The 12,267-nt window shown below is 41.9% G+C and overlaps 1 protein-coding gene across 1 annotated transcript in view; it reads left to right on the top strand.

Moving 5' to 3' along the window:
* Myo10 (myosin X) overlaps nt 1-12,267 on the top strand; it is a 207,028-nt gene that overhangs the window by 177,539 nt on the left and 17,222 nt on the right. Inside the window, exons 27-30 of the mRNA XM_027954392.2 lie at nt 3,542-3,785; nt 8,298-8,393; nt 11,270-11,363; nt 12,123-12,178. Coding sequence (XP_027810193.2) covers nt 3,542-3,785; nt 8,298-8,393; nt 11,270-11,363; nt 12,123-12,178 — 490 coding nt within the window. The remainder of the gene's footprint in view (nt 1-3,541; nt 3,786-8,297; nt 8,394-11,269; nt 11,364-12,122; nt 12,179-12,267) is intronic.

Below are 12,267 nucleotides of genomic sequence, written 5' to 3'. Positions count from 1 at the left end.
ATGGACCTGGGAAAGCCACTCCATTGTGCCTCTCCTTGGAGTTATATGGCTTAAGCAAATGGGAACACCATACTGGGTTGGCTTAAGGATGGTTGTGGTCCTGCTATGATGAGCATGGCTCTGGCACCCCTGGTTTGGTCCACAGTGATAGGACAAAGAGTTTGCAACCACTGAGTTCATTTTCAGCCCCTCTCTCCTGTCTGTTGCTGCCCCCTCTCACTCATTCTCTTTCTCTCACACATACAAAAACAAATGTGTGTGTTGTTACTGCTAGAAGTAACAGACTGCATTTCCTCATGCACAGGGTGTTAGAGAACCTAAAAAGGTGATGCTCTGGGGGGCGAGGATTAAAGATATGACAGGGCCACAGTTTGCTTAAACTGCTTACAGCACCCACTTCCTGAAGAGGATTTTCCTTTAATTGCTATTAAATGCTGAATATACTATATTGGACTTTAGCCCTTGGGAACCCTGAGCCTTATACCATTTGGAAAATGTTTTACTTAGGACCTGGTACTCGTGCCTTGTTCCTATTCCTGGCTCTCCCGGCCCCTCAGGGGAAGGCATAAAGAAAAACTGTTTGGTAGGAGTTTTACTTGAGTGGCCAAGAGGGAACCCTCATTTCCCACATGATCCTGGACTCGATGGGAAAGTCAAGAACGTGGGGACAGAGCAGAAGAGGAACCAGCCTCCCCTGGTGGTGTCTGACTCTGCTGCCCTTTCTTTTCTCTCCTTTTCCTGCTTTCCCCCATCAAGTGTTTTGTCTTCTCTAGTCCGTGTGTGTGTGTGTGTGTGTGTGTGTATGTGTGTGTGTGATGCTGGGGATTGAACCCAGGGCCTTGTGCATGCAAGGCAAGCACTCTACCAACTGAGCTATATCCCCAGCCCCTCCAGTCCTTTTCTTCACTTTTTTTTCTAGTGCTATTTCCTTCTTTCATTCTTCCATTTTCTCCTCTTCTTTCCCTTGAGAAACTTTTATTCTGCCTCCTTTCCCTATTTCCTCTTGATTTTTGTTTGTGTAGTTTTTGCTTTGGGATGCTTTCTTTCCTTTCCAGTTTGTTTCTCGGCTCTTGGCATATTTATCTTTTCCATATGTCATCTTTTGCCCTCCTTAATATTTTCTTCTGCCTTTCCTGTGGTTTTCTTTTCATTTGATTTATTTTTGCTAGGTCTGCTGCCTTTGTAAAACAGGAGTCTGATGATTAATATCAGTCCTTCTCTTTAAGTTCTTCATCCTCTGCCTCAGATCCAAAGTGCTCACAAAACCCCCACCAGGTTTGATTTAGGGGAGACTTGCCTGAAGTCACAGGGGATCTTAATCAAGACGTGTACCCACATTGGAACCCCTGATATGGGAAAATATGTAATCACAAATCAGAACCTGATGATCCAATCAATGTTTAATCATGGCATCTAAAGATTTTCTTAGACATTTCTCAGGTAGAATAAATATAAGCTTTTTATTGATATAATTCCTTCCCCAAATTAATTTCTAGTTCTCTAAATTTGCTTTAAAATCTCCTATAATATCACAGTTGATTGCAGTATTGGCATTGAAGCTGGGCACAGTGGCACACACATAATCCCAGCTACTCAGGAGGCTGAGGAAGGATGATCACAAGTTCAAGGCCAGCCCGAGCAGCTTTATAAATAATCTAAAGGACTAGGGGTGTAGCTCAGTGGTAGAATACTCCCTGAATCAATCCTCAGTACCACAGCAACAAAACAGGCAAACAGCTAAAAATACGTGGCTATGTGGCTTTGGTTTATTACATTGTTGTCTGACTAAAACTAAACGATTAGAAAAAGTAGAAAGTAGAACATTTAAATCAGAATTCATAGAGGTAACTATTTTGGAGTATCTCTTAATAAAGTACATTACTGATTAAATATAGCATCAATTAATTTTTATCAAACTCTTGAATAAAATAATGCCCAGAATTTTCAGAGAAACCATAAAAAAAGAAAATACAGTCAGCACTTTGTACTCATGGGCAAGGAGGAGGTTTCACCAGCCAAATAGCTTACTAAACGTGTTTGCAGTTAGGAAATTAACAGCATTGATCAAATTCTCTATGTGATGCTGTATCAGAAGAACATGTAGAATCCCGAGGGAGGGCTATCACTGGTACTTCTGGGAACAGAGGAGTGACAGGTTCCACACCAGTGGTGAGGGCTGCTGTGGCGACTAATGCTGTCTTTGACACAGCTGAGGGTGAATGCGATCATTTAACGAACAGAACAACTTTGTACTACAGTTTTCCTTTGGACTTGTTTTGAAAAACCCAGATTAAAGTCACAAATCAAAAAATAGTAATAATGTTTCACTGGGAGTCCTTGGCAAGTTTGCTGTTGGTTAGGAAACAGCTCTGGAGTGTGACCACACAGGGATCTCAGCCAGACAAGCAGAGAGCACTTCAGAGGTGAAGAAAGCCGGCATCTGTGCACTGCAGCAAAGCCAGGGGACTTCCACCACCTCGTTGGTTCTAGTCAGAGGGTTGATTACACAACCATTGTCCCAGTCCTTGAGGAAAGATCTCGTTTTCCAATCTATAAAGTATTATTTTTGCTTATTTAACTATCCATGTCAAATATCTCTTATTACTGGGTGATCAAAGATTGAAATATGGGAAGTCTCATAATAAAGTGTTGAAGTAGATTCTGTCCTTCAGTATACTAGTTAAAACAGGTTTTTAAACAGTCATGGTATAATGTCACTCTTAAGCATCCTCAGGGAATCTATAATACTAAGATAAAATTGTCCTGCGGAAAGGGCATTGAAATTTTTTTTAATTCTGTGAAAGATAGTATCTGCATATTCTTTTAATTTCAGCTAGAAAGTTTACTACTACACAAATTTAAGCTGAACTTTCTCTTTTAATGTCCAATTTCTCGGCTTTTTTTTTTTTAATAATGTCATCTTATAGCTTCTCCTTTAAGCCATTTTCAGATAATGCTCTTTGAAAAAACCATGTTTATACATGTATACCATATATTTTTTAAATTCTTTATTTATTTATTTTGTGGTGCTAGGAATTGAACCCAGGGCCTCCTGGGCAAGCCCTCTGCTACTGAGCTATCGCCCTCAAACACCATATTTTCTTGTTCTCTGTTAGACTTTATCACCAAATGATGGAATTCTTGTTCCACATTGACCAGATGTGGAAGGAAACCTATAAAGGATACCATCTTAAAATAACTTCCCCACTTTTTGGGGCATTTGGAAGCCACCATTATCCATACACAGAAATGGTTCTAGACTCATTCCTGGGTGGGAGTGTCAATTCTTAGTTGCCTTTCTGTGTGCTCCGTACAGTCTTCTCAGCTCAGTGAGTCAGCGCTGTTTAGTCCGTCAGGAGGGGCACCCAGCTGCTGTGAGACTGGAGCCAGCATCTCCAGCCTTCCTTGAAGGGTTTCTGAGTGCAGCTCAGCCAGGCAAGGTTAAAGACTGTCTGTGCCTTGAGACCTGTTACAGAAATTGTCGTCCCATGTGATTGACTTCTTAAACCTTTTCCTTTAAAACTTCCTCTTGGGGCAACAGGTGGCTTAATGAACTCCTGGAAGCGCCGCTGGTGTGTCCTCAAGGACGAAACCTTCCTGTGGTTCCGCTCCAAGCAGGAGGCCCTCAAGCAAGGATGGCTGCACAAAAAAGGCGGTGGCTCCTCCACCCTGTCCAGGAGAAACTGGAAGAAGCGCTGGTTTGTCCTCCGCCAGTCCAAGCTCATGTACTTTGAAAATGACAGCGAGGAGAAGCTCAAGGGCACCTTGGAAGTCAGGACAGCCAAGTAAGTAGATGAGCCTGGGTGTGGCCCTTGGGCGGTGCTGTGCACTGCTGTGCACTGCTTGCTAATTTGCACCAAATGATAGAGTGCTCCCTTGTGCACGTTTCTTGCAGTAAGAGGCTCCACTAGGTGTTGAGTCTGATAATTCTGTTCAGTGCATTGAATTAGTAGGAATTTAAGACTTTGTGAATAATTTGCCTTTTGTGGTTACACTCAGACATAAGTCTCTCATTGGGAAGGTGGCCCCTTGAATGTACAGTTAACCCACTGGAATTATGTTCGCATGCAGGAAAAATGGTGTGAATCTGCAGCAGTTGGTTGAGAGTCCTTTCATGGGTTACCTTGGCACTTTGAATTCTTCCTCGCTCTGGCTATTAGCCAGCAGTTTAATTAGCTAAGTTGGGAGCAGACTGCCAGTGTTGTGAAATGGGTCATCTGTCTTCTACCTGTGTCCTCAATGCTAGCCCTCCCCATTCCCAGCAATAAGAGGAACAAGACTGGCCTTTGAGTCCCATGGAACCACTCTCTCAGCCACCCTTTAGAGAACCAAGGCTTTGGATTATCAAGGGACTATTGTTTTTGTTAAAAACTAAATAATGTTATTAGAAAATATCGTTGATGCTAAGGGTACCTTATCTTCTTGGGTACTCAGGTACTAGGTAAACTTGTTTAAGAGCGATCTGTGGCTGTACTCCACTCAAAACTGAGCGACTATAAATATTTAAGAAAGTGGTAAAGTAAACTTGGAAAGATCAAATTAACCCCGAAGTCATACAACTTAAAAATGAAATGTTGTTTCTCATCAGCCAGCATCAGCAACTTCAGAAAATTACTCATGGGCAATGGAAAGTTGAATGACTCAGAGAGGAAGGTCTTTATGTATTGGCTTTAGGACAAATCATGAGTGCACAGAGCAGCACATTGGACATTTCCAGGCTGCTTCTTTGGGCTTACTAGGAACCAGTCTAGGTGTTTTGGAAATTCAGGTGCGAGTCCTACAGCAAGTGTCCACAGCATGGCACAGCCCTGCCAGCCTCACTGCCCACTCTCAGCCCGCTTACTGTGATGTTCCTCTTCATGGTTTCATAGTTGGGGCCACACCCCCAGCCCTTTGTAGGTGTATAGGCTTAGGCATAAGGATTGCAGGTTCAAGGCCAGCCTGGGCAACTTGGTGAGAACCCATCTCCAGATAAAAAATACAGAGGGCTGAGGATGTAGCTCAGTGGTATAGCACCACTGGGCTCAACCTCTAGTACTTAAAAAAAAAAAAAAAAAATACCTTCCAGTATTAAACTCCAGTTGTTCCAATTTCCCACAGTTATCTCATAAATGGAGGTGGTTTAGGTTGGTTTTATAGTTTCTTTCTTAAAATCAGAATCCAAACGAGGTCTAGACTTTGTCGTAGGTGTTGACATTAGGTTTCTTGCTTGATAGACACCCCACTCCCCACATGCTGTCTTCCACTAGTTAGCTGCAGCTGAACAACTTCATTGGCTCACTGATTTCCAAGCCTCACTGGTGCCAGGCCAGTGCCTTCTTGAACATGATCTTCATTCTCATTTTTCTTCTGTGGATTAGCTGTTAGACTTCCAGTTCAGGTCTTCTGCACACCAGTGCTCCATAAATGGCAGGTCTCTTTCCAATTGTTGCTTAGGAGCATGAATTTCTTCAGGGGCAACAAACATGACCTGGCACATCCAGGGGTATGACTGTAGACTGTTAGGGGTCACAGAATGGTGGTAGTCATCCCTCAGAGTCTGTAGGGTGTTGGTTACAGAACACCCTGCCCCTCAGGGGTATCCAAATTCAAGTTCCTTGTAGAAAAGGGCACAGTATCTGCATGTAAACTACACATCCTCTATAAATAATAACTAAAATATAAATGCCGTGTAAATAGTTATACTGTATTGCTTAGGGTATGATGTAAAGAAGCAGCAAGTACGTGTTCAATACAGGTACAGGCTTTTTTCTGAATATTTTCAACCTGCTGTTGAGCAGACCATGGACACACAGGGCCAACTGTACTCATTTATTACCTAGAAGATTTCTAGCAAGAGAGACTTCTAATCTGGTAGTTATGGTCCTAAGGTACTGTTTGTTTAGGCAAGGCAACATAAATGCTTGACCCCATCCCTTACCCCAGTTTCCAGGAAGATGAGTGGGTTCCCCTGCATGCTCCACTGATGGCAACTTTGGGTATTTCATTTATTTTTCCAAGTATCAGTTGAGCTCGTGCATTTTAATGTATTTAGTGGGTTTTCGGTCATTGCAACTTTTCACAGGGATGCCTCTCCATGTTCCCTTGTCTTTCCCATGTCATCCTGGTAGTTTTTAATACCTTCCTTGCTTTCTGATAGAAGATGTTCCCTACTCTTACAATTCAGGCTGTATAAACAAAGATCTCCTGAGTGTTTGCTTTGTTACTTTGAACTTGAGGCTTTGGGCGGAGTCCTGAATTAGAGCCTAGCTGCATGATTGGAGCCCTGCCAACACGGGGGAAGCTTTTGAGTCCCTGGGCCTGCCTGTGTTATGAGTGCTTCCCAAGATTCTGATGGACCACTGTGGTTCAGAACCTTGGCCTCACAGCTAGATCACAAGGTCTTACCCCTACTTTCTACACGAGGTACCCAAGTTCCTGAGAGAAAAGTGGGTCATCCAAGAACAGTAGGCAGGTCAGTTTTTCCTGGGAATCATCTCCCTGCCCAGGAGGCTCCATTGCTAGACCCACTGAGTCATATTTGTCCTTCCACCCAGAGGGGGCCTGCAATTCTGATCTTAATTTTTTTAAAGAATATACTTATCTTGTTTCAGTGATGATAGCAATATGCTTGTTAGAACGGTCTTTCTACCAGTTAGACTGTTTAAGTTTTTACTGTGAGCAGCTCTACTACTTTAGGTGTCAAAGCAAGCTGCCTTTATCCCCAAGACTGTTCTCCATCAAATATATTGCCATCTCTGATCTGGTGCCAACATCTGCTTGTGTTTTACCCTGATTTTGTTAATTCACCCTCTAGCATCTCAGGAGTTGTTTAGGGATAAGATCAAGATGATGGTGAGATCCAAAAATACCAAAGGCCTCTCTCTTCACCCAGTGGCCCCTGGTGGAAATAGTGTGTCCCTGTTGGGTGGACCGCATCAAGACAGCAGCCTAGGCCTTTAACTGGGATGGAAAGCTGTTGTCTTAGTGTGTTTGGGCTGCTGTAGCAGAATACCTCAGACTGGGTGATTTGTAATGAACAAAAATTTATTTGACTCATAGCTGAGAAGTCCAAGATCGAGGGGGAGAAAAGGCCAAGAGATTTAATTGGCAGCCTCAAGCCTTTTAATGATCAGCATGAATCCATTCATGAGGGGGGAGCCCTCCTAAGAGGTTCTCCTCAGCTCTGTTGCATTGGGCATTAAGTTTTCAACACCCGAGCTTTGGGGGACACATCAAATCATAGCTGCCATTATAAAGTAGGGAAAGAGATCAGACAGGAGCCACAGGAAAGCCTCTCTAGAACCTAAATGGGAAAGGCATTGGGCAGGCTGTGTAAAAGAGGCCCCTCTCTGGAGAAGCCAAGGGATACCACACACACAACACCATACCCTGCTCCTGGGGTCAGAGAGGAGCCTGGCTCCCCCTTGAGGTCACAAGAATCTTCATCATTTCTAAGAGAAAAATCAAAAAAGGCTGATATAGGTACAGTGGTCCCACCAGATCCGGTTTCACGTTCCACAATTTTACCTGTGGTCGACTGCAATCTGAAAATATTAAACAGAAAATTTCATATTTTGAGGGAGAGACTGTTTATGTAACTTTTAATATAGTATGTTGTTAGAATTGTGCTTATTGTTGATTACTATTGTCAATCTCTTACTGTTCCTAATTTACAAATTAAGCTTCATCGCAAGTATGTGTGTATGGATTGGGCATTTCTAACCCCCAAATCCAAAATGCTCCAAACTTTGTGAGTGCTGACGTGATGCCACGAGTGGAAAATTCCACACCCAACCTCATGTGATGGGTCACAGTCAAATATAGACAAAACATATACTAAAAATACTTTATAAACTACCTCCAGGGAGCTCAGGGTCTAGCACAGTAGTAGGTTATAGGCTTAGCATGTGAGAGGCCCTGGGTTCAATCCCCAGACACCAAAAATAAACAACTCTGGCTGTGTGTGGAAGGTGTAAAAGAAACACAAGTGAACTTCATGTTTAGACTTACATCTCATCCCTGAGACATCTATCTCATTATATACATGCAGATATTCCTAAGTCTGAAACACTTCTTATTTCAAGCATTTTGGATAAAGACTCTTCAACCTAGGAAAAATAGTCATCATAATAATTTGGATTCAGTAGTCTGATTTCCAGTATCCATGGAAATCTGGTTTCCCTATGATAAGTGGGTACTATCGCATATAGTTTTTTAGTAACAGTTTCAACTTAGTCATAAAAATTCCTTTTCTTGGTTTTTTATTAGAAATTCTGTGTTCTTGATTTTTATTCATTGCTTTTGTTTCTTTGCAGAGAGATCATAGATAACACCAACAAAGAAAACGGGATTGATATCATTATGGCTGATAGGACCTTCCACCTGATTGCGGAATCCCCAGAAGATGCCAGGTGGGGTCTGCACTCTCAGCTTTCTTTTAACCACGTCCTTCCTCACAGGCATATGCAGCACACAGGGCGCTGTTCACCTGGTTCGAGAAGTTTAACTGATGTTCTAGTTGGCTTTCTGTTTGTTCTGTCCTGCAGTCTTTAAACACAGCACAGATTTGGAACTTCGTCCTCATGTGCCCTGCACAACCCTCCTGTTTATCTTAGTTCAGGCTCTTATGGTCACTGATAGTGAGTGTAAACAAGGCTGAAAGCCCACTCTCTGGATGTTTCCAACTTTGAAAGCGAACAGCTTGTATGTGCACAAGGATCTAGGGAACAGAAGCATAATTTAAGCAGGGGCTGTTTAAATAAATGATAGTGCTTTGGAAATTGGAGGCTTTTAAAAATCTCTGTGCTAAAGTGTTTGAGAGACAAGATACTAAGTTAGTAGAAATAAATCTGTAGGAGGCAGTATTTTAAGTATATCATGTATATTAACTCACCAGCAGTCCAGCGGGGTAAGTATTATCATTACCACTATTTGTACTTTGCAGAGAAAGAGTTGAAGGTATGGGAAAAAAATTTGTAAGTTTACGAGCATCTGTACAGATTGCACGTTTTTCTTCTTAATGTATTTCTAATTAGATGTAATGCAAGGCTTGTTTTTTTTTCTTTTTTCCTTATTTTTGGTGGGGGGGGTGCTGGGGATTGAACTCAAGGCACTCAACCACTGAGCCACATCCATAGCCCTATTTTGTATTTTTAGTTAGAAACAGGGTCTCACTGAGTTGCTTAGCTCCTCGCCATTGCTAAGGCTGGCTTTGAACTTGTGATCCTCCTGACTTAGCCTCCCAAGCCGCTGGGATTACCACGCCCAGCTTATAAGGCAAGCTTTGTTCTATTGATGGAGGCATTAGAATTCCTACATTTCTTTCTTAAGGAGTTTGAATTTTGATTGAGACAAGAAAGGATTTCCCTATTGGCTGGGGCAAGTTGCCTCTGTTTCTGGACCTCTGGTTTCCATGTTGGAATGCTGAGGACATGGAGCACAAAGTTCAGAAGAACTTTTTGCTTTTCAGTGAGACATCACAAGGTCACATAGTAAGTGTGACTCAGTGGAGTCACTGTCCCATCCATTCTGCTGCTTTGTAGGGTTATGTTGGAGGTGACTGTCATCAATTCTGGGCAGCTCTAGGTTCCAATTTATGAGGGTAACATCCAATGGCCTATGTATTATTCTTCAGTTCATCCCAGAAGTCACTAGAACCCTCTGAGTTCTCAGGGCTTCTCACTACCCTTTGCCCTTTGAATGTTTTTAAGTCAATATAACCTCTCGATAGTAACATTAAGGGTAAAGACACCAGAAAGTAATTCTTCCCATGGGAACAAACTGAAACCCTGGTTTGACTCATAAATTATAACACAAACTGGAAAAACAAGCAAACCTGAAATTACAGCACCATCATTCCGTCTGGGACTCCTAGAGACCTCGTGTGGTTTTTTGCGGTCCAGGGAGTGCCCACAGCTTTTTAGCTGAATTATAGACCCAGCGTTTGGCAGCTGTCCTGTCTGTTTTATGCTGTAATGAACCTGCTAAATTTAGCATCTGGGATATTTTAGCCAAGGACTTTTTCCCCTGACCAGTGGAACACATTTTTAAAAATTCTCTTTTGGACTCCAAGTTATAACTTGATTCAGTGAAGAAATTTTATAAGTTTAAGAGCATCTGTACAGATTGCACATTTTTCCTCTTAGTATATGTGTGTGCATGTGGCACACATCTTGAGTTTATATATTTTACAATTTTGATTTAGGGAATTTTTAAGCTCAGAGATGACTAGAGGGTTGCCTTCTGCTTCACCAGCATTTGACGGGGCAAGTCCATCTTAAGCTGCTTTTCTTGGTCTCCCTAAGCTGTTGTTCAGATTGAATGTTTTTAAGATCTTATTCACGTTTTCTCCTCCAGGAATTACAGGAGATAGATTTTAATTCTTTGCTATACGGCCTAATCTTTATTTGTGGGTGTTATTTTTTCACTTAAATATCCCATTGCATACCACGTACTTACCCTTCTGTATTATTTAGTAGGGGCACACATATAATATGTTTGCAAACCCTTAGTAGGAGGATGATGACATAGCTTCTCTCTTACTTGTAACTTCTCACATGCTGTAGTTGCTTAATGCTAAATGAATAGATAGCCATTAGTGATCTTTTTCCTTGTGCATGTCCTGATTTTTCTGAAGTTCACAAATATTTTTCCTTACTTTCTGTTTATGGTGAGGCTTGAAGTGAGAAATCTCATTTGAAATGAAGATGGGCGAGTTATCTGGTGGAAATAACTTTCTGCTTTCTACTTTAAGCTATTTTTTTCTTCTTTCCCACTCTCCAGTGGTTTTATTCACTTAAATAGAAGTACTGGAGTATTTAAGAAGTAGAGAACAAATACCCAGTGCTGTGCTTAAATGGGCTTAGTTATAGTATTGACCTTCTTAACCTTGTAATTTATTTTCAAGACAGGGAAGGAGCCTGATTGACCTCTAGGGTATACGTAAGATTCAGTAAATGTCCTTGATTTAAGTATTTTAGGTAGAAGTATGTATTTCATTATTTACTGACAGTTTCTCAAGGAACATACCAACATCAGATGTCTGTGGGGATTTTGAGGAGAGGTCTTCAATAGACATCAGAACACATGATACTTAAAGGTGCTTTGGCTGCTTTTTTGAACTTTCCCCTTGGTAGAGTGAATCCCACATTTCCCTAAGGGGAAGAAGGCAAATTTGAATCAAAGGTGCTTGGAGGAGATGATATTTCCACAGAGAACATGGAAAAGGGCACCATTGCTTTGCTAGTCCAACCCTTGGCTGCCCCTGACAGCTGTCCTCTCTCTACAGCCAGTGGTTCAGCGTGCTGAGTCAGGTCCACTCGTCCACGGACCAGGAGATCCGGGAGATGCACGACGAGCAGGCAAACCCACAGAATGCCGTGGTGTGTGAGCACTGGGGGTGGAGGTGGGGTGTTCCGTAGGGGCAAGGGAAAGGCAATCAGGATGCAAAAAGGACAGGACCAGGAATTTCTAGATAATCTTTTAAAATAAAAGTATAATAATTAAAGGGAAAAACAAAACCATTTAGGTTAAAAATTATGCATAGAAATAAAACAGAAAGTTACAGATGGTTAGAAATGTGATGTATTTTAATTTTCCTACCTCAGACCTTTAAAGGAACAAAAAAAAATTACAATTTTTATGACATCTTGGAAGCATATGAGACTTTTTCTTCAAAGGACTAGGCGAATTCCAAAATTGTTTTCTGTCTCGATCCCAGACGCAAAGTTATAAAATACTAGTTTATAAGAAAAAATTATTTCCTCAGAAGAAGAACTTGAAATCAAATAAAATATCTTAGCAGAGTTAAGTGTAAAATGTAGTAAAATATAGCAAAAAATCAGAACACGTATACTGCTGAAAGAAGTTCATGAATGTTCTTCACTGAAGATATTTTGAGAATGTGAGGCAATGGTTAATTCACAACACTTTTAAGGAAAGGCCTGTAGAATCTGCCTGTCTCGGCTGACCATACTCACTAAGCCAAAGGGACCTCTCCTCAATAATGGTTATTTTGCAGTTAATTAAAAAAGAAGGTATCTCTTTGGTTTGCTGATTGAGGGAGTCGTCTAGGGATGTTGCTATTCCATGTGCCCCACCTTGGTGTTCTCTCACTTTGGCTACTCCTTGCTCCTTCCCAGGGCACCTTGGATGTGGGGCTAATTGATTCCGTGTGCGCCTCCGACAGCCCCGACAGGTAAGTTCAGATGACCAAGCACTTGCAAGTGCCCACAGATCCTGTGCCTGGCCACTACCCCCTTCACTGCACCGTGGCACCACAGGGCT

This window comes from Marmota flaviventris, chromosome 5 (assembly GCF_047511675.1).
Source record: "Marmota flaviventris isolate mMarFla1 chromosome 5, mMarFla1.hap1, whole genome shotgun sequence".
NCBI classification, from domain to species: Eukaryota; Metazoa; Chordata; class Mammalia; order Rodentia; family Sciuridae; genus Marmota; species Marmota flaviventris.
Note: the sequence above shows the minus strand (reverse complement) of the source record. Positions and strands in the feature narration are given on the sequence as shown.